A 23744-nucleotide genomic window follows, 5' to 3' on the forward strand; every position below is an offset into this window, starting at 1 on the left:
CAATAATGGACAGATCATTCAGACATTAACAAGGAAACACTGAACTTTAACACTTTAGACCAAATGTACCTAACAGACTTAAGCAAAACATTCAATCCAAAAGCAATAGAGTATACATTCTTCCGGAGCACGTATGAACCATTCTCCAGAATCTAACATGCTGGGGCACAAAACAAGCTTCAGCAAATTTAAGAAGACTGGAATCTTCTTGATTTCTGTCAATTCAATTACATTTCAGTCCATTTCAAAATTCTGAAAATTCTACTTGAAATCATATTTTTCTGACCACAATTATGAAACTAGAACTCAAAACAAGAACTTCAGAAAACGCATAAGTATATGGAAATTAAACAACATGCTCTTGAATGCATGAACCACCAATGAGTCAATGAAGAAATTAAAAGGGAACTTAAAAAATATGTTGAGGCAAGGCTGGGTGTGTGGTTCATGCCTGTAATCCCAATGCTTTGGGAGGTTGAGGTGGGAGGATGGCCTGTGGCCAGAAGTTCAAGACCAGCCTGGGCAACATGGTGAGACTCTGTCTCTATCAAAAAAAAAAAAAAGAAAAAAGAAAAAATTAAATAGAAGAAAAAAAAGTTGAGCCCCTCTTTTTTTATTAAAATAAATTGCAGATGGATTCAAGTTGGATGAAGAATGTAAACCTGAAACATAAAATTTTAAGAACATTAAAAAAAGTGAAATAATGATATAATCATAGAATAAGGAAGTTCTTTGTAACTGTGCAATAATATGCAAAAGCCATAGAAGATAAAGCATAATTAAAACAATTTCTGCAAGTCTGTATTATATGCTACTGCTTGTTTTAAAAAATCTGTACATACTGTAAAAATATATGGAAATATATATATAGACGAGTGCTGGAAAGATATATATAATACTGTCAAAAAGTACTGCCTCTGGGAAAGGAGACTGGAGACTTAGATTGAAACTGCATTGTATTTAATTATCTACTTCAAAAATGTGAATAAAATACCTTTGCATTGTCTGCTCCCAACTAAAAGCTTAAATAATCGAGACTTCACCATAAAAAAAAGTTCCTTGGAAGAAATATCTAATATAAACATCTGATTAAGAAATAATATACATAACATAAACTTCCTGGTACAATGCCTAGCATACAAGAGGTGCTTGAATTATAATAGGTAGCTATTATTTATCAATGTCTTCCTATAACACAAGTAATTATTTTGAAATGTGTGCTTAGAATTTTCAAAGTTGGGAATTCTATACATGGCATCACTATACACTCTAAAATATCCTATTTTCCAAAAATAATTTCAGCTGGACAACATTCAATTAATTGAAACTTTAAATAACTGTCATTCAGGCACTTCAATATCTGATCATATTCTCTTTGCACTTATACTCCAGGCCAACTGCACAGCCTTCTAATTCCTGACCACACCCATGCTTTCCTACATACCTTTGAAGATACTGTTTCTTCTGCTGAGAGAACTTTACTCCATCTCAGCCTACTGAAATCATTCCTCCTAGTGAGGCCAGCTAAAAATCCCACCTATTCACAAAGCTCTCTGCAAAGTATGTGGACAGGTTTATTATATATACACACACAAGAAGGTAACACAAGATATAAAAAGCTACAAAGACAGAATGATCAACTTAAAAAGTTATTTATTAAATGAGTTAAACACAACTAAAAGTATATTTAGAGAACCAATATTCAAGTATTTTTGTCAAACTTTCTAATGATAAGGGAAATGATAAAAATGGAACAGATATAAAAATATTCTTAAACAAGTATTAAAGCATATGGAAAATTCAGAAATAAAAGTAAAAATGCACCACCATACAATGAAATCAAAACGTCTCATATGTGTTTTAAAATGCTTATGGTATGACAGCCAAATTGTCTATTTCTAGGTTAATAAACAATATATAAGGTCACCTTTTTAAAGGTATCATACTTTGTGTCCTACAGAAATAATTTTGGAAAGAGTAAATGTTGGGTGTGTAAATTGTCCACATTTAGCAAAACATATTTTACATATGAATATTTTCATTCATACTTATTGGAAAACAAAACAAAACAACTTATAATTTAAACATCTTGATTTGAAAACAATTTTGGATTTGATAGTTCTGCTAAATTCCAACATCGTAACCGCCGAATGTGTTATCAAAAGATAGTTATTCAAAATTTTTTTAAAAAAGAATTGCTTTCCCAAATCTCAGTATTTTAGAGCAGAAGGAAAAATAACATATTCTTTGTACATAAATTCTGATGCTTAGTTTCTATGGTTAATACAAAAATGGTGCAATAAGGAAGAGTCCTGTAGAAAAGCCTCTGTCTTTTCAGTAGTTCCAAATGGTGTTATACAATATTTCACTGGAGATAGTGGTTGCACCACAGATTTGGCAGTTGCTTCTGTGTAAATCATACTTTGCCCCATAACATCCACCAAAGGCTTTCAAACATAATTGACTTTGGCAGTACACATGGAGACCATGATGCGAATGGGCACTGTCAGTGGATACGAGGGCTTTTATGAAAAGGAGTTTGCTCTGTGTGTTTTGAGGAGGAAACAGCGGAAGAAATAGTCTATCCAGAACTACAAAACACATTTTCCTAATTAGATCCCAACTGTATAAATAATGTAAATCAAATGCTTAGAACTTAAATGAATTCAGAATTTCTGTAGGAGAGGCAAATCCTTTCCCCCCTCCCTTTTATCATTCATCAGAGAGGACAAAGCTTTAGTTACATACATTCTTCTGGACATGGAAGGAAAGGTCTCTTTGTCCCCTTCTCAGTCTGAAAGGGAAGGAGAACGAATAGACCTGCCACTGGCAGGGCTGGAGAAAGTGAAAGGCTCCTTGTCCTTTTCTTTACTGTCATGCTTATGCTTGTGTTTGTGCTTATGTTTGTGCTTCTTCTTCTTCTTCTTGTGTTCATGGTGATGGTGGTGATGGTGGTCACTGTGTTTGGAGGCTGTAGATTCCTTAGTAAAGACTGAGAGTGGAGCACTTGCCACTGGATGCATACCCATCTCCAAAGGTGATTGTTCTTTACCTTCAAGATTAAAAATACCCAAATGAATTCCTGTTGATAATAAGGAAAGCCAGAATAAAGAAGGAGGAAGGTGATGACAGTATGTAAAGAGGGATTTCTAAGTTTTTATCACTTCTATTAGGAATGAGAGAAGTATCTAAATAAGACATGTAATTAGTTACACACAGTTTTTCAGCATTGTGGCCAGGAAGTTGAATATATAGTTCCTTACAGTCTACAAATGCAGCCATATACCAGTGTGTTACCAAATAATCTTTTAAAAACTAATATTTTCTAAGTATTATGAAAAAACAATATTACACATGGTGTTACAGGTTAAGACTCACACTGGGGCTGGGTGCGGTGGCTCACTCCTATAATCCCAGTACTTTGGGAGGCCAAGGCGGGTGGATCACTTGAGGTCAGGAGTTCAAAACCAGCCTGGCCAGTGTGATGAAACTCCATCTTTACCAAAAATACAAAAATTAGCCAGGCATGGTGGCGGGCTCCTGTAATCCCAGGTACTCGGGAGGCTGAGGTAGGAGAATCACTTGAACCTGGGAGGCCAAGGTTGCAGTGAGCTGAGATCATGCCACTGCACTCCAGCCTGGGTGATAGAGTGAGATTCCATCTTAATAAATAAACAAACAAACAACAAACCACCAACATTGGTCAATGAAAACATAACTCACTCAACTACATTTCTGCTCTAAGGTATTGGGGAGGGGGAGATGATAATACAGTTGACCCTTGATCAACATGGGTTTGAACGGCATAAGCCCATTTATATGTGGACTTTTTTTGTTTTTAACCAAACGCAGATTGAAAATACAGATTTGAAGGATGCAAACCTGCATATAGATAGAAGAGCTGGTTTTTCATATGGGCCGACTGCAGGACTTGAGTATGCATGGATTTTCGTACACCAGGGAGGGGTCTTGGAACTAATCCCCCCTGCGTATACCAAGGGATGACTCTATTTTCTTTGTGCCATCTGAAGAACAACTGATATACACATAAACATGATATTCTAGCTACTGATAATGGTATCTCAGTGAAAATCAAACATTTGTATAGCTCCTTAAGACAATTTCTAGGGATAGACAACATGAACTCTAAGAAGATTCAGAACACACAGCTTAAGAAACCCAGAAAAGGTGGGGAGTCTATAAAGGGAACATCTGTCTCTCTACACAGATGAGAGTAGTGTCAGTACAAAGAAAGAAAGAAACAGAATTAGCAGGCCCATACTCTAGACTAGGTTGTCCTGTTAGCCTTTAGCTATACTTCATCTCTCTGGGCCTAGTTTATCATCTAAAAATCTAGATCAAATGTCCTCAAAGGTTCTCTACAGTTTTAACATTCTATCAGTCTAGGAATTTATAATAGTAGTTCTCCAACTCTAGTGTACAGATTTGCTTTTTCCTCCAGACCCACAGGCCTATAATCCTTGGGCCATACTCTGAGAAACAAATCTCTATTACTATAGGTTAATGGCATTGCTTTACATGCAGCCAACTTAAGCCCAAGATTCATCTCAGATTCCCTCCCTTCCAGAGCTACCTGGTTACCAAATCTTGTTGATTCTCATAAGTATCTCTTAAATCCACCCCTCATCCTAATTCAGTCTGCAACTGTATTAATTCAGACCACCTCACCTCATTGGGATTATGGGTACTAGTATTATAGGTACTTGGTACTAGTCTCCTCCTAGTCACTAAGGTTTCTCTGCCTGAAATATCTTATGGGTTAAGTGTCTAATGTATATGTAGTTCACAGCAGTGGTTCTCAGAACACCAGGGGTGATTCTGCCCCCAAGGGGACAAAATTGGCAATGTTCAGAGACATTTTGTTACTGACATCCTACGAGTAGAGGCCAGAGATGCTGGCAAACACTTTAAAATGCACAAGACACCCCTATACCTCCAACAAACAATTATGCCTAAAATGTCAATAGTGTCCAGGCTGGGAAACCCTGCTGCATCATGGGCTTCCTAAACAAAGCTGCTTTTTATCTGCTTAAAAACCCAGTTGGTTTTACTGACAGTACAAAAGACAAACTCCTTGGACTTCAGTGCAGGAATTTCTGAAAATATATATTATATACATTAATCCAAACTAGCTAAAAAAAAAAAAAAAAAAAGGCTTTTCACTAAAATAGATTTCAATGTAGTTTCTTTTTTAAAAAAAGTAAATTTCTCAGCACTAATTTTGATCCAAACCTGCCCCCAAATCATGGTTTTCACCAAACCAGATATCACCACAGAAGCTTTCTAAAAATTACATTGCAGTACTAATTTTACTTATTGACAGTTCATAATCTGTCCTGAAGTTACCTTTCCAGCCTCCCATTCTTCCTTTCTATATACTACTCTAGGCTAAACTTTTCATAACACTGTGTATTTCTAAATGCTATTCCCTATGCTTGGGATGTCCTTCTTTCCTTATTCCTTGTCTAACTGATACACCCATTTAACAAACATCAGAATCTAACTGGAACTGGGGAAAACATTGATAAACTAGACAGATATCAGCCCTCCTCCCTCCTAGGAGATTGCAGACTAGCAAATAAGAAATAAATTGAGTAAGTGAACCTGAGTAAATAAAAAGGCAAAACATAAAGTGAAACAGGAGCACAACAGGAGACTTAAATTAGCTGGGGGAAGGGGGGATCAGACAGGCAAAGTTCTCCAGGAAAGTAATGGTTAAGCTGCAACCTAAAGGAAGAGATAACGAAACAAAGAACATTTTAGTCTCTTCAATAATTTAAAACCTAACTCAAATGTTTCTTTGAAAGGTTTTCTTCAAATTTCCCAAAGGAACTGGTTCCTTCATGTTTCTACAGCATAACACAGATAAGGGAATTAAGTCAAAGAGAGATTTAAGTAATTTGCCCAAGGTGGTACTGGCAGGTCTGAGCTACAAATCTGAAGAGCCTGACTCCAGGGTCTTACTTTTAACCACGATGCTACAGTGTCCATCTACACAAACATGGACTGCTGTATTTCTGTTGTCTTTGAGTCTCTTCCATTAAATTTATAGCCTCTTGAGGACAGGAAGTTTGCCTTTTTCATCTTTGTGTCCCAACATATAGCACAGTTTCTATCATCCCCTAGCACACCCCCTTAACAAAGCTTGTTAAATGAATGAACGAATTAATATAACAGAATTATACAGTTGTGTTTCTTTTTAAATGTCAGGTGAGCTTAGTCCAACCAAATATAACTTGAAGGTCACTGATTTTGAGGAGAGAAGAATAATGCACAAAAACTATTATAGCTCATCCATTCAAGTGGTATTTGACTCCTGTACTTCCTCTGTGTCAGGCACTGCTCCAATCTTTTAGAACATGTGAACAGTTTCTGTGCTCACAGATTATTCACATTTTAATATCCCCAAGAGTGTGGACACTGCACTCTTGGGAGCTTGAGGTTCTCTTTTGCATTTCAGAGAAGAGAGAAGTTTTATCATTTAATCCTAAATACCTGCCAAACTACTTGGATTGCAGAAAGCCAATCATTATGTTGGAACCTGTACTTCTCAGTTGCCTAATGGGCAAATGAGCATTTGTAGGTATGATCTTTCCAAAGAATACTTACAACCACTTCAAAAGTAAATCCAATTTTTTTGTCTAGACAGTGGCCTTACACTTTGCATCAAAGAAATATTGGTAATAAATCTTGCATTTCTCTTGAGATACATGAAGTCTACTAAGAAGACAATGGATTAGTTAGCACCAAGGACAAAGGAATTAGAAACCAGGGCTCCTAGGACAAATGGCTAATCTCAGGTCTATGGTAGAATATTTACAACATGAGCTTGAAACACAGGGTGTAACTGCAAGGACGTTAAAGTCTTGTCAGATGAACTCAGTCCAAAAATGGAACAAACTGAATATGATAAGGACAATAATTGTGACAGACTGAAAATGACTGATCAGCATTGGAGACTGCTAGTCAGTAACTCATTATTTTGAAAATTATTAAATACATAGAAGAATTAAGCTTTGTTTTCCTATAGACTTATATCACTGGGTAATAGTAAATGAGGAGAAATTTAGCTTTACAGAAGTAATCCAGCTTATAAATAAAAATGAAAGTATAAATTGAAATATCACTATCTTGCAACTTGATGAATTAAGGAATCTAGGTTGAACATCTATAGTGGTTAACCTCAAAGAGTCAACCAGACATTGTATGCTTCCAGACTAAAGAACACACACCCTTTATAAACCTGAATCCAATTAGAATTCTAGATACAACTACAAATTGACAGAAACTAGAGACCTTAACATGTTAATTATATCATGGGTATAAAATTAATAAAATACAGACTTGAAAAGTACAGAACAAAACCTAGTTTCTTTAACAAATACATTGTAAGAGAGGAAAAGAAAAGAGGTATGAATTGGAAACATTAGAATAAAAAGTACAGAACAAAAACCTGGCTTCTTTAACAAATACATTGTAAGGGAGGAAAAGAAAAGAGGTATGAACTAGAAATGTTATATTAAAAAAGACACAAAGGCTGTATCAGCCAACTGGAATGTGGACCTTATGTGGACACTGATTTAAACAAATAAATTGTTAAAAATAAAAATAAATAATGGCATTTAGAGTCAACTGAAATTTAAACAGTGACTGGATATTTAATGATATAAAAGACTTAGTAAATTTTTTTAGGTATAACATTACTGTGGTTATGACTTTTTAAAGTGCTACCTTTTAGAGATACATACTAAATAATTTATGAATAAAATTACATGATATTTGGGATTCACTTCAAAATAATTCAGAAGGGTAGAAATGGGTAAGATTAAATAAGACTGACCATGAACCAATTATTGTTGAAGCTGAGTAACACATACAGGGGCCTCATTATACTTGTCTGACTACTTTACAGTTTTCTATAATAAAGCTTTTTTCTTTTTCTTTTTTTTTTTTTGAGACAGAGTCTCGCTCTGTTGCCCAGGCTGGAGTGCAGTGGTGTGCTTTTGGCTCACTGCAACCTCCGCCTCCCAGAGATTCTCCTGCCTCAGCCTCCCAAGTAGCTGGGATTACAGATGCGTACCACCACGCCCAGCTAATTTTTGTATTTTTAGTAGAAGTGGGATTTCACCATGTTGGTCAGGCTGGTCTTGAACTCCTGACCTCAAATGATCCACCTACCTTGGCCTCCCAAAGTGCTGGAATTACAGGCATGAGCCACCGTGCCTGGCCCAAAGCTTTTTTTTAAAGGAGAAATTAAAGCAATCTGGCAATACCATGAAAGTGTTACATGCTTATATTCCTTTAGAAAGTTTTCTAGAAATTTAATCCCATTAATATGCTCATGCATATGTGAAAAGACACTTATACAAATATATTAATTGGCAGTAACAGGAGAACAAATGATCTGTGCTACCCTATCATCACCAACAACCTTTAGCTCTTAAGTTTTCATTTATACTATTTACTATAATTGTATACTATATACTATAATTGTATGTAGTATAAGTATATATATTATATATACAATTGTATATATATAGTATGTTTTATTTATTCTCTCTCTATATAGAGAATATATGTTTATATATTCTTTTTCTCTATATATGTACATATATATGTTTTGCTTATTATCTATCTTTCCTAAATAATGTTTACCAGGTCTAATCTAAGGTGGTAAGAAAGTGTAATTTCCTTATAATTAGATTTGGGACACACAAAAGTTTACTTTCACAGGAGCATAATGAGGTCATCTACAGAACTATCAAGACAATACATATATTACCATCCCTTGATACAAACATTTACACATAATTTCACATATCCTTTCACAGGTTTACAAGATGCCTGCTAACTTGTCCATCCACAGGCACCACTCATCTTTAGGCTATTGAAAGTCCTTTTACTAAGGTGAAATACACGTCACTCTTCTAAATAGCAAATACATCAGAGAAAGGAGATACACTTAGTTCACAATAAAAAAATTTTCCTATTTCATGTTATATGGAAAGAACAAAAGAGATATTCAGAGTTGTATTGTTCTACTAATGTAAAATCTTTCCTGGAGACCAAATAAAATGCACCATGGATAAGGGTTGGCTGCAGTCGAGTTAACAAATGTAAAACAAACAGAAAGAGGTACTTAATATAAGTCTAATGTGGAAGCTTTTCAGCCCATGTGATGAAAGTGCTGGTAAGAAACCGTGAATAATCTGATAATTCCAGTAAATTCATTCACCTTAGGTATATGTTTAAATTTAACACAAAACCTGCAGTTTTTATTAGGAAAGGTGTAAGTTCTGTTCTGCAGATTGTTTAGATCACTGTAAAAAAATGTAGAGTTATATCATTATAATTTAAGCATAAAAAAATCAAAGTCTGTTTTTCATATTAGTTTCAAAAGAAAGACCTCTAGAGCAAGCTCTCAAGCTGTAAAAAAGTTGTTTTTTTTTTTTTAATTAAAAAATTTACCAGAATTGTGTTTTTCTGACTTATGCAAGAAGGCATTACATAATACTGCAGCCCTAGCGAGGCAGCTGCAGAAACTCTCTGCTTCTTTCCCACAAAAACCACTAGGGAATTCCCTTGCTCCTTGTTCCCCTTGCCTGGCCTCTCCTCTCCAGCACTGCAATCCCTACAGCAACCTGGGAGACAGTCCAGTCACCTCAGGCTCCGCAGTAGTAGACAGGGAGCTGCTGTGGTGAGAAGGGAGAGAATATTGTATGTTCATCCCTAAAACCATGGGAACCATAATGGCCATTTCTCTGTATCCCCTTCCTTACCTCAGGAAAAGGAAAATAAATCATAAAGTAATGAAGGAAAATACTCTTGCCATTTCTCCCTTCTCATCCCAATGGCTTAATCTAATACCCACATATGATTCTGCCCTAAAATATTCTACTATCAAATGCAAGGAAAGGGAAAACTGGGGAAGCAAGGTTAAAAAGTAAACCATAACATGTTCTCTACTTAAACAGTTTCCGTCTCTTCTTTAAACACACATTCTTTTTCTATCCCTCCTAGACAAGGTCTGTAACACATTCCAGTTCTCAATTATCATCTGGCTCCTTGGCTCTAAGGGAGCCATCTAGGATTTCATCTCAACTCATGAATAAAATAATAAAATAAAATAAAATAAAATAAAATAAAATAAAATAAAATAAAATAAAATAAAATAAAAAGCAGAGGCTGGAAACTCAAAAGCCTTTGCCTGAGGAACAGCATAAATGAGTAAACAGACTACTGGGTGCAGCATAAGAGATCACACGCCTTACTAAAAGGGCCTCTCACTCTTTTTCAAGAAAAGCTATAAATCCAGAATTTATTTTTTCTTTGTTTCCCGAATGTCTCCATCAGAGTAAAAGGAAATCCATATTTTTCTGTGTAACCTCTTTATTTTTAGTTATCTAGTTAAAAAACTTTTGTGAGACTTACAGGAAGATGCCTCAGCTGGATGAACTGGATATGGGCCAAAAAACCTCATTTGTGACCTCTGATTTAGAATCCCTAGAGACTGAAGAGAGGTCACAGCTTCCCTCACCAGTGCTGTCTCCCTCCTAAACCCACAACTCTCAGCTCCGAGAAAGGGCAACTCTCAACCCCAAGAAAGGTGGCTGCCATGGTAAGAGACCTTCAGCTCCTGCTGGGAGGCAGGAAGAGAAGAAATCCCTTTTTCACTGTCATTTTGACTTGACCTGGGTTAGGCTAAAGTTGTGCTCCCATATCCCAAAAGTTCGAGCTCTGAGTGAATCTTCTCACAGAAACATCAATACACACAAGGGCTAGGTTTGATATTTGTATTCTTTTTTTTGAGACAGAGTCTCGCTCTGTCGTCCAGGCTGGAGTGCAGTGGCCGGATCTCAGCTCACGGCAAGCTCCGCCTCCCGGGTTCACGCCATTCTCCTGCCTCAGCCTCCCGAGTAGCTGGGACTACAGGCACCCGCCACCTCGCCTGGCTAGTTTTTTGTATTTTTCAGTAGAGACGGGGTTTCACCGTGTTAGCCAGGATGGTCTCGATCTCCTGACCTCGTGATCCACCCATCTCGGCCTCCCAAAGTGCTGGGATTACAGGCTTGAGCCACCACGCCCGGCCTCTGATATTTGTATTCTTGATGTATGGTAGGAGTTGTAAGGTTTTTGTCTGGCTAGTTTGGGAAAGTTACTTTAACAAATACAATGTTGCCAGGCCTGGTGGCTCACGCCTGCCATCCTAGCATTTTGGGAGGCTGAGGCTGGTGATCACCTGAGGCCAGTAGTTTGAAACTAGCCTAGCCAATATAGTGAAATTCTGTCTCTACTAAAAAAGAAAAAAAAACATCAGCCGGGTGTGGTGATGCACGCCTGTAATCCCAGCTACTCAGGAAGCTGAGGCATGAGACTCACTTGAACCCAGAAGGCAGAGGCTGCAGTGAGCCAAGATCGCATCACTGCATTCCAGCCTAGGTGATAGAGCGATACTGTCTCAAAAAAAAAAAAAAAGAAAGAAAGAAAGAAAAGAAAAAATTACCTATAGAAAAACTGCATTCAAAATTCCAAAATAAATATATTTACAAATAAACCTTCAAAACACTGTTATTTGTAAAATGAAGGTTTTCTACATTCTTATAATATCACTGTTGAATTTTAAGACTTGCTCATTGACCTCAGAGTACGGAATAGCAAAAACACATTTAAAGGAAATTACAGTCACATTAAAGAATATATTCAAAGTTAAGATTACTAGATCAGTCCATCTAACTGGTATATATTTTTGCCTCATGCCAAGAAAGGACCCTACACTAATAGCAGCCAAAATTAAAATGTTAATGCGTTCCTATTCCCCATCATTAGGGCTGTGTTTCTTTCTCCCCAGTCTTCCCATATGATGCCATGATAACTAAAAGCCTATAAAGACCTGAAAAAAAGTGAAAATGTGTTTTTAAAAGCAATAAGGAACAATGATAAAAAGGCACACTGGTGGGCACAAAAAAAGTGTTCAGATTTGCTTCTACATAGGTTAATGTGCCACACTGCTAAGAAAAACCAAACGTATTGTTTTTGGAACAGAAATTGATTAGACTCTTGGAAATTCAGAGAGAATTTTTTCTTTTAAAGGTAAGCAGAAGCATCATCCTCAAACTGTGTCAAGGAGTTTGAAATTCTCTAAGCTTTATAATTTTTAAAAATGTAGAAAATTCTTTACATCTAGTAAAATTTGAATAAGCATAATGATAACAAAGTAAAATTACACCAAAACCAAAAACAAAACCAAAAGAATACGAAAATTCTGGAAGGGCCAAGAAATATCAAAATTCATTCATTAAAGTAAGGGCAAAAGTCCCCAGCTGATTTCCTTCTGAAACATATTTTGGGTGAATCTATTCCAATAAATGCATAGAACACACAAAGAACGGTAAGTAATCAACAGTCCAGGGGGTTTCAACATCAAAACAGTTTAACGTGCTGCTTTTGCTTGAAGTCCCCTATTAATAACAGTTGATTCATAAGCTCCTCAAAGCAATAAACGGCACTCTTTAAAATATTAAATAAAAACATAATTTATATAAGCAAAATCCATCAACTGGAATATAATCAGAAGTTCATAGACTGTAAAGTCTGTCTACTTCTGGAAAAACTATTCTTTAAAAATGATTTTGTTTATGTATCTTGTTTTTCACTCCCTGTTCCTTCAGATTTTGAGGACTGAATCTTTGTTTCATGGTAGTTCATCAGCATCAAATGTTTGCACTTCATTTGGATTATAATCCTCTCTTTGTAAGTGATGAAACAGAATAAGCAGAAAACAATGTGAAACAGAATAGGTAACAAACACATCTGAATTGAATTACATTTCACAAACTTAAGCCCAATTACTGTGAAATGATATAAGGGAATATAGCATCAAGTCTTCATGAATGAATCACCAATTGTATGAGTGGGGGATAAGTGGTTGATTTTTTATTTCATGCCTTTATATCTTTTTTATAAAGGTACAAATTAAATGGTTTCTATTGAAGTTGGCATTTGTCATAATATTCTTAGAAAAAGCATGGCAAAGAAAGAGCAAAATGTTCATTATAATTAAATGGCATTATCTTTTAAATTATATTTAAATGGCCTATGGGGGATTTTTTTTTCTCACTTAATTTTCTGTTATTTCCAAGTTTTCTATAATAGGAATACATTACTTTTGAAAAAGAAAAGTCTATTTTAAAATAGTCTTTAAAGTTAGATAATATAGGCTCAATGTATTACAAAAAAAGCCAAATCCTAAGATCTATAATTTTAAAGGGTTTTTTTAAAGTTGATGAAGTAACTTTATTACATTTATAGAGTTATTCTTCAACAAAATAATATTAATTCTGATTAATTATTTTTACCTGTTCCCTTCCGTGCAAGTTCCAAACTCCACTGGGGTTTTGTGGTGGGTGTGCTGTCACAGCCTGTTGAGTGCTGCGGTATTAAAGCAGATCGGGAGCTAGCTGGCCGATATTTCGAGAGCCCTAAAATGCCAAACGAGAAAAAAGAGGGATTTATTTGTTTCCCAAAAGAAAAGAAAGGCTGACAGGTTTTTATAAACTAGCCTTAAAGACAGAAACAGTTCATCCACAGAAAAATTCTAACAGTTGAAAGGATACTAGCTGGGTGGAGTGGCTCACACCTTTAATCCCAATGCTTTGGGAGGCTGAGGAGGGAGGATCGCTTGAGGCCAGGAGTTCAAGACCAGCCTAGCCATCACAGTGAGACCACATCTCTACTACAATCAGTCAATCAATCAATCAATCAATCAATAAAATCAGCCAGGTATGGTGGCATGTAACTGTGGTCCTAGTTACTTCGGAGGCTGAGGTGGGAGGATGTATTGAGCCCAGGAGTTTGAGGTTGGAGTGAGCTATGATCATGTCACTGCAATCTAGCCTGGGCCACAGAGTGCAACTCTGTGTCTTTAGAAGAAAAAAAAAAAAACTATTTTAAAACTACTAAAAATCTCATTTAATTTAATCCTTTGTCATGGTTCCTGTAAGCTTAAGTCTGAGTAGAATAAGCATTCAAGAAAGGCAATAAGCTTGAATGACTTCCTGAACATATAAATTAATCCCTGTATTCTGGGGCAGAAACCATTTCATATTTTTTATTATTTATGTGGAACTCTGTATAGAGTAGTTTGTCCAGCCCCCCAAATTTTGGTAACAAATACCATTATAAAATTTACTCAACAAATAGATCCAAGATAGTTTAGGGACTACAGAAGACATTTATTTATTTATTTATTTATTTATTTATTTATTTATTTATTTTATTATTTTTTTTTTTTTTGAGACGGAGTCTCGCTCTGTCGCCCACGCTGGAGTGCAGTGGCCGGATCTCAGCTCACTGCAAGCTCCGCCTCCAGGGTTCACGCCATTCTCCTGCCTCAGCCTCCCGAGTTAGCTGGGACTACAGGCGCCCGCCACCTCGCCCGGCTAATTTTTTGTATTTTTTAGTAGAGACGGGGTTTCACCATGTTAGCCAGGATGGTCTCGATCTCCTGACCTCGTGATCCGCCCGTCTCGGCCTCCCAAAGTGCTGGGATTACAGGCTTGAGCCACCGCGCCCGGCCTCAGAAGACATTTAAAACAGAAAATGGTCTAATTGTGTAATGTGACCAGCACTGTAGTGGAATCTGGAGATTGAGGTTTTGATTCCAAACTTATCAAAAAAATCAGAAATACATTCTGAGTAAGGTATTTTATCTCTTTATGTCTTAATTCCTTCACTTGTCACATTCCTTCACTTGTCCTAAGATTTAGCCCTTAGTTGGCCACTACCTGGGTATGTCATCCAGGGCAAGTCACTTAGCATCTCTCTACTTGTCTACTTAAATGGACAGAATAGATAAAATAACTGTTAAGCTTCAACTATAAAACCCAAAGAATTCATGACCTATCAGTCTTCAAAATGTATCTTAGATTCATGTCCTACCTGCAGCAAGTTCTCAAATTCTAGTAGCTCATCTTAGATTACTAGATAATGAAAAAATAATTTAGGTCTCATAAATAAAATTAAAACAAAAAGCCAAATAAAAAGCAAAGCAACAGGAGTAATAAGGTCTTTAGCACAAATGTAACATGTTAAAAACAAAAGAGAAAAAAATCTCATTCATATGTAAACATCCTAAAATACAACAACCATGGGCAATGAAAAGGATTTCCAAACAAAAAAACAGAAACATTACCCAGAAAAAAAGAGACAAACAGTCATACCCATAATAGAAGATATGCTTAAAAAGTAAACCTGGAAGGGCACGGTGGCTCATGCCTATAATCCCCACACTTCGGGAGGCCAAAGCAGGCAAATCACTTGAGGTCAGGAGTTTGAGTCCAGCCTGGCCAACATGGCAAAAGCCTGTCTCTACTAAAAACACAAAAATTAGCCAGGCATAGTGCGCGCCTGTAGTCACAGCTACTTGGGAGGCTGAGGCAAGAGAATCACTTGAACCCAGGAGGCAAAGGCTGCAATCAGCAGAGACGGCACTACTGCACTCCAGCCTGGGCGACAGAGTGAGACTCCATCTTAAAAAAAAAAAAAAAACCAAAAAAAACCCCAAAAAACAAAAACAGTAAACATGAGTTATTTTACAGTTACTCTAAAAGTTCTGAATTAGTACACTGATGACAAGTGCTATGACAGATAATGATCATAAAGACAATTAATGAATTACAATTTATATACCAGTAAGAATTTTAGAAACATAATACCGAGTAAAAAAAAGCAAGTCATGTTATACCATTTCTTTAAAAATTCAAAAAACAAGTGCAACTAAACATACAGGATCACATACCTATGTGGAACACTATAAAGAAAAGCAACAGAATGAAATTAAGGGGGGAAAAAAAAAGAAAATGCGATACAGTAGTTACTGGTAGTGGAAAGGCACAACAGGACCAGGGATGAAGCACACAGGAAACATCCGTGCATGATATATAGTGTACATGTTAACTTGGGTGGCACGTACGCAGATATTTGTTTTATGACTGTATGTCATAACTTTTATCAAAGGCTTTTATTCCTTAAAATTTAGAAAAAGCTTATGATATAAACTGGTATAATCTCTCAAAAAACATGGCAATACGTATCAAGAGCTATGAAAATCTAAAGACATGTATCTCACAATATAGCTAACATTAATCTTTTCACTAATAATACATTTTGGGGAATTTATCCAAGAAACATAATCTAACAAAAAGATAAAGTGCAGAATTACCAAAAATATATGAAAATGAAAAACAACCTAACGGCCTATCAACAAGGAAATGACAAGGTAAATTTTAGTATATTGACTCTATGTTGTCTTAGGTAGTATTTTCTTATTTTTTTTTTTGAGACGGAGTCTCGCTCTGTCGCCCAGGCTGGAATGCAGTGGCGCGATCTCGACTCACTGCAACCTCTGCCCCTCCAGGTTTAAGCAATTCTCTGCCTCAGACTCCGGAGTAGCTGGGATTACAGGCCCATGCCACCATGCCCGGCTAATTTTTTTGTATTTTTAGTAGAGACGGGGTTTCACCATCTTGGCCAGGCTGGTCTTGAACTCCTGACCTCGTGATCCACCCGCCTTGGCCTCCCAAAGTGCTGGGATTACAGGCGTGAGCCACCATGCCCAGCCCTTAGGTAGTATTTTCAAAAGAAAACATAATGCTTTTTGAATGACCTATGAAAATGACTGACATAATATTATATGAGATAGGCAGGCAAAAAGAGAAAGTGGTGCTACAAACAGCATTAACTGCAGTTAAAAAAATTAATGTAACTATGGTTACATGAAGTCAAGTCTACAACATACACACACAAAAAAGAAATCAGAGCTACTAGAAAGAATCTGAATGATGGATTTTATACAAACAAATACTTAAAAAAGACCAAAATAAAACAGCCAAAAGAAGCACTTTTTCTATTTGTTATTTTGCCAATTTATGTTATAACCTGATACAATTTAATATTTTAAGATGGCTAATTTTAAACTTTATAGTTGTTCATTTGAAAATAAAGTAACACACATTAAAAAACTGGTATCAATGTCTCCATCTCTTCAATGATTGCAGAATACTAATCTTACCTGGAGTTGATGGCCTTTCAAGCATGTTTAAATGATGGGAAATAAAGGCCTGGCTATCATGAACAGTATCCATATCAATCTCCTCCTCATCTTGAGAACTTGAAAACTAAAACACACACACACATAAAACAGAGGAATAAAAGAACCATTACATCATGTTATGTTTGGTTCTTAGCTCTTAGGAAAAGTAGCAGAGAGGCCATAGGATATACCCCCATATAATCTTAAAATAAAAAGTAGTTTCTTTCTTCAAAGATATTAAGAGAAAGAAAAGATTATGTGGTCCAGCCTCCAATTAGAAATTACTGGAAATGTAATAGCAACTAAAATCTACTCCTATTTTGTGGGAAAAAGTGATGAGTTGTGGTGAAACGTGCACACATAGTTCCTCCCCCAAATAGAGAAGAATTATGTGATAATATAAGTTAAATATTTCGTTTGAATGTCTCAGACGGACATCTGAGTTTTATAATGCAGTCTGTCGCATGTGTTCCTGCTAAGGAAAAACCACTGCAAGTATTCAAAAAGATTTACAAGAAGGTGAATATCCTACACTGTTAATACAGGTTTAACCTGTATTTCTTACTCTGATTTTGAGTTTGACTTTACTGCTATCCTCATTCTTCTCCAGTATTTGACCAGGTTCTAGTGGGGACCCCAGTGGTGTATCAGACTTCCTCTTCACTCCCTGCTGATGAGCTGATATATTACATGATGCTTCCTTGGCAAGGTGATCATCTTCCTGCGGCAATATTCAAGATCAAAATTAGATTTCTGAAGATGAGTAGCTCATATTACAGCTGAAAACTAATAGCTATAGCAACCATGCAGATTAGAGCATGCCCAGTGGCTAGAAATTATCAGCAATGGGCTTAAAATAAATGTAATCTTTTCTTGTCTGCTGGTCTTTTTTAGGGGGAGAAGGGAGGTATTTAAGTGAACTTTCAGAGCTTTCCCCAAAGAACACGTCCTTTGATGCATTTTCTCCTCTTAACCTGCAGTGTGAATGTGGATAAATTAACATATATGAGCAAGAATTATAAATATATCCATTTTCACAGGTTGATAAATATGTAGATCTGAAAGAGCTCTTTAATGAGACTTTTTTTTTTCTATGTAAGTATTTGTCTTACTTCTTCATAACCCAAACTCTAGGACATATTTTAAATTGACAACAAATAAGTATGATGATACTTCAGAAAATTTAGGTGAGTAAGCAAATTTAACATGAACTATTACTAATTAGCATAGAGAGAATCTGCAATTTAAAGTGTCAAAACACCAGTAGGGAATTGCCAGGCAAGTAATCTGGTCTAAATATTGGTGAAAAATGAAGCTTGAAATATTGGAGACATTTTGTAATCAATAAAAAAAATTTCAGGAAAAATTTCTTTAAATTACAATAAAATGATTAATATGTATCTTATAAGTCTTTCTACAAAATGGTAATTTTATAATACAAAGGCAGAAATAAAAGCTTCTCTAAAGGCAAACAAACATATATATATGTGTGTGTGTGTGTGTGTGTGTATATATATAAAACATTTTAAAATGTAACACACAGTCTCCTCCCAAATCAGCAGATTATTAATTTACCTAGTCATTCATTCATTCATTCTTTATTTCATTCAACAAGCATTTGCCAGGCATTTATCATATGTTTAGAACTGTGCTAGGTATTACACAGAGCAACAATTTTAAAAAGACAAGGCCCCTGTTTTCACATGGCTTGCCATTAACACATATGGGACAAGATGGGTTAATATGTAATAGGTTAAATATTCAGCTGGGTGTGGTGGCTCACGCCTGTAATCCTAGCACTTTGGGAGGCCAAGGTGGGTGGATCACCTGAAGTCAGGTGTTTGAGACCAGCCTGGCCAACATGGTGAAACTCCGTCTCTTCTAAAAATACAAAAACTTAGCCAGGCATGATGGCAATCACCCGTAATCCCAGCTACTCAGGAGGCTAAGGCAGGAGAATTGCTTGAACCCAGGAGGCAGAGGCTGCAGTGAGCTGAGATTAAGCCATTGCACTCTAGCCTGGGGAATAAGAATGGAACTCTGTCTCAAAAAAAAAAGGTTAAATATTCATTTCTATCTTTTGCTACTCAGAGAAGAAATTCTATGCTCAAGTATAAAAAAAATCATTAGATTATCACAATAGGAGTAAAGGGACCAGAAGCACATCATTTGTTATGTGCAGTTTTATAGTTGCCAGTAGCATTTTATAATTTGCACAGTGCTAATCAAATGTCAGCCAGCATGTTTTAAAAGGATACAAGAAACTGTGTTAGTGGCTATAAAATTCACTAGTTCACAGGAAACAGTTCTCTTCTCTAGATGGCTCTATATAATGAAACTACATCTTCTGTAATACACGTGATTCTTACAGGATTCTGAAATCCAACTAGCTGTGGGTGACTGCTTGGATTATTTGCAGCTTCTTGGTTGACGGCTACTGCCTCTGGAATTATGGTAGGATTCAAGACAGCTTTTTTCTCCTTTAGATTAAGAACCAACCCAAGCTCTGGCAAGGGTAAACAGGAAGGTCTACTGAGGCCAAAAAGTGTGAAGTACAAGTCCACAGCACCACACCGTAACCTCCAGTCATGTGAAGTACCTAAAAAGTACGTAATAAAGAATTAAGTCAACATGCACATTGATTCATACATTTTAACTGTCCCAGAACCTGTACAACAAAAGGAACTTTATAACTGGAAAAGTCTTTATCACACCTTTCATCTTACAAAATGAATACTAGACATGAACCAAAAATCTAACATTCCGAAAATTGTATTTTTTATAGCCTTAAATCTTCCCTTTTATTCTTTATCCTCAGTAATTATCCCACATTCACTCATTCTCTGTTCATCTTGTCTGATTCTCTTCATTAACAGCCTGTTAGGAAGACAGCCTCCATGAGCCTTTGCATTCCCTATCATGGAAACAAATTTTCTGATCTCTAGAACTTACTACTTTCAAGTTTACATATAGTAAGAAACCATACAACTACTATTGGACTTATTGAAGAGGAGGAAAATATTTTGCTAAACACCTTTATATTTGTGTTACTGTAGTGAGAACTTATTTCTGAGTTTTAAATAACAGAAATAAGCAAACCACAAGCATGACAATGGGCAGCAGACGTGGGCCTGACTAGAAAATAACTGCCTGGGTAGAACTCCTAGTTCAGACACTAGAGGCAAGTTCTTTCCATTTCTCTGAGTCTCAGTTTTTTCATCTCCAAAATAGGAGCTTTGGTCTCAAGTCATACCTTACCCCATAGCAATGACAGATCACAGCACATTGATACCAGGGTTTTCTCACCTTCCTTTTCTCCCCAGTAGAACACTCCAATAGATAATGTCATCAAATAGACTGAAAAGATGAAATTTGTCAGCTAGGATTACACAACCTCTATGTTTGCTAGTCAGAATTTTAAATGACTTGACGAGCATAGAACACGTGAACAGAAGAAAAGTGGATATTCTTCTTCTTCTTTTTTTTTTTTTTTTTTTTTGAGACGGAGTCTTGCTCTGTCGCCCGGGCTGGAGTACAGTGGCCAGATCTCAGCTCACTGCAAGCTCCGCCTCCCGGGTTTACGCCATTCTCCTGCCTCAGCCTCTTGAGTAGCTGGGACTACAGGCGCCCACCATCTCGCCCGGCTAGTTTTTTGTATTTTTAGTAGAGACGGGGTTTCACCGTGTTAGCCAAGATGGTCTCGATCTCCTGACCTCGTGATCCGCCCGTCTCGGCCTCCCAAAGTGCTGGGATTACAGGCTTGAGCCACCGCGCCCGGCGGATATTCTTCTTGAGAAGAAACATAAGCCTGGCCGGGCACGGTGGCTCATGCCTGGAATCCCAGCACTCTGGGAGGCCACGGTGGGCAGATCGCTTGAGCTCAGAAGTTAAAAACAAGCCTGGGCAACATGGCAAAGCCCTCTCTCTACTAAAAAACACAAAAATTAGCTGAGTGTGGTGGCGCATGATGTAATCCCAGCTACCTGGGTGGGTGAGGCAGGAGAATAGCTTAAACCCAGGAGGCAGAGGCTGCAGTGAGCCAAGATTGCACCACTGCACTCAAACCTAGGCAACAGAGTGAGACCTTGTCTCAAAAAATAAAGAGAGAAAGGAAGGGAGAGACGGAAGGGGGAAGGAAGGCCCTATAAATACCTAATTTTTACCAAGAACTGTTGTTTCAACAGAGTACCACATTTAAAAAGGAGAAACACAAAGGAAAAAATTTGGCTATCATAAATATTAAACTTTGTGGTTTTCAACAACAAATATTAGTATAAGTAAATACATTATCAACTAATAGTAATTCTCATCACATTTACTCTAACAGGTAACTATTAATTATACGTCAATCTGCAATAGGAAAAATTATAAATTCACTTTCATACTAGATAGTGCATTGTACTAGGCCACTGTGCATGCTATAATGTTGTGAAATAGCTCTCATCATTCCTACTTGAGACATTTTCAGTTTTGCTGTTGCATGACATATGACACTGGCAGAAGCAAGAGAGAGGCAAGAGCTACAGAGAACCAAGTAATCGAAAAAACATTACACAGTAAAAGCAAGAATTTTACATTGGAAACCCATTTTCTCTTCCTGGAATATGCATATGTGGACACTTCAATAGCCTGAGGTAGTATTATTTTGTAGGCATTCATTTCTCCTCCTCAAAGCATTTTACATATATAAAAGTTCCACAAAGAGATTATCAGATTCCTGGGGGCTTCTATTAGCAAAGGCTAGAGAGTCTCAACCCTCTGAGGGAAGGGGAGAAATGCCAGGAGTAAGCAATCCAGAGCAGCTGGCCCTGTATCTCTCTATCCATGGGTAAAACAAGAAAAGGAGTGAATTTTAGCCATTTTATCAGTTAAAAAAAAAAAAAAAAAAAAAAACAGTTTAGAGTATATTTGCTGTTTGGAAGAAAATTAAATCTTGAAGATCAATATTGCCTAATCATGTGTGCTGCAAAAACCAGCCTGAACTTTTATATGCTGTTGAAGATCTCAAAATGAGTCATTCAATTGTGAATTCCTTAACATTTAAAAATATATATGTTAATTTTAAAAGACAAATTGAGTATGTGTATTTTGATGAGCTAGGGCTTTTATTTTGTTTTTGAACATCAGCTTAAGGATGATTAGGCAGCACAGTAAAGGCTGCTAAGTGCACTGAAGCCCTCAAATATGATTTTGGTTACTTTTTATTTCTATGTGGGCTTTTTGGTTTTGCTAGACTTCTAATTTGGACAAAGGAATGGACACCACTGTTTTGTTCCTGAGGGAGGTTCTTGATAGTATTTTCTGTCTTCTAAAAATGAACTTACATATTAAAATTGGGGACTACAAGGGAGCTAAAAAATGAATAGCAGTACTTTTGTTCAAATTACAAGAGAGAGCAAAAAATAGAGATAAAAGCCAAAATTTCATTGTATTTCAAAATCATGGAATAAAATCTTAAGATGGTTGTCATGTTAGTACGTTAGTATATTTCAATTAAGTTGAGAGAGAGAATGGGAGAAAAACACTTCTAATTAATTGCCTGTTAGCTCTGTGACCTTGGGCAAGTCAGCTGTCTGGGCTATAACTGAGATGATCAGAGTAGTTCACTCAGATGATCTTTAAGACCCCCTCATCAGGTCTAAAATTCAATGATTCCAAGTCAATCAATCCCATTAGAGAGAGGCCCTGAAACAGCCTCTGATTTCTGCCTGCAGTTACAGTATTCTGAAGACCCATCTTTAATCTTCCAGCTACCTCCCTTCTCCCCATGACTTATGGCAACAAATGATCACATACAACAAAATAACAGTCACTAGTCTCTCCTCCCAGGAAAAATGCTATTCATCCTGTCTTCATTAGCAGTTACACTCTGAGACCAACCCTGTTTATCTGAATCAGAACAACAACATTCAAGAAGAAAGCCAGTATTAATGTTGTCTGTTCAAATCAGAAAGTGCCTTGAGACAAACACCACCAATTTAGTAAATCTGATCCTACCGAAAAATCATCTCTTCATTTTCTAAGGTAACTGCTATTAAAACTGATCAACTAGGCCGAGGCGGGAGGATCACGAGGTCAGGAGATCGAGACCATCCTGGTTGACACAGTGAAACTCAGTCTCTACTAAAAATACAAAAATTAGCTGGACGTGGTGGTGGGTGCCTGTAGTCCCAGCTACTCGTAGGCTGAGGCATGAGAATGGCGTGAACCCGGGAGGCGGAGCTTGCAGTGAGCCGAGATCGCGCCACTGCACTCCAGCCTGGGTGACAGAGTGAGATTCCATCTCAAAAACAAACAAACAAACAAACAGACAAACAAATAACTGATCAACTAAAAAAGCTGCTAAGAAGAAAACTCACTTTGAAAGCCACTGTTTTCAGGACACTTCTGAATAAACCCAGCACTCCTTATTGACGACTGAAGCTTAGAAATTTGTACACAATTAAGCCAGAAATACAACTTCCACTGGGTATTACTATCCTGACTGTTCTGTCCATCTTACAATAAAAAAAACCCAGCAAATTCATTTCTATTTATGTGTGTGTGTATAATATATAATTTCCTAAGCAGATGAATCAATATGTTTTAATTTTCTTCCACCATTTCCATTCCTAGAAGGAAGGTATTAGGGAGA

At 36.8% G+C, this 23744-nt stretch overlaps 1 protein-coding gene across 6 annotated transcripts in view; it reads right to left on the bottom strand.

Moving 5' to 3' along the window:
• Nucleotides 1-1633: 1633 nt before the first annotated feature.
• TAF2 (TATA-box binding protein associated factor 2) overlaps nt 1634-23744 on the bottom strand; it is a 108424-nt gene continuing 86313 nt past the window's right edge. For all 6 annotated transcript variants that reach the window (XM_023224730.1, XM_023224748.2, XM_023224753.2 and 3 more), the window contains 4 exons: nt 19480-19709; nt 17090-17195; nt 13377-13499; nt 1634-3052 (listed from right to left, as the gene is read on the bottom strand). In XM_023224730.1, the coding sequence (XP_023080498.1) occupies nt 2790-3052; nt 13377-13499; nt 17090-17195; nt 19480-19709 (722 nt within the window). In that variant the 3' untranslated portion in view covers nt 1634-2789. The remainder of the gene's footprint in view (nt 3053-13376; nt 13500-17089; nt 17196-19479; nt 19710-23744) is intronic.

This window comes from Piliocolobus tephrosceles, chromosome 7, assembly GCF_002776525.5.
Source record: "Piliocolobus tephrosceles isolate RC106 chromosome 7, ASM277652v3, whole genome shotgun sequence".
In the NCBI taxonomy this organism is placed as follows: domain Eukaryota; kingdom Metazoa; phylum Chordata; class Mammalia; order Primates; family Cercopithecidae; genus Piliocolobus; species Piliocolobus tephrosceles.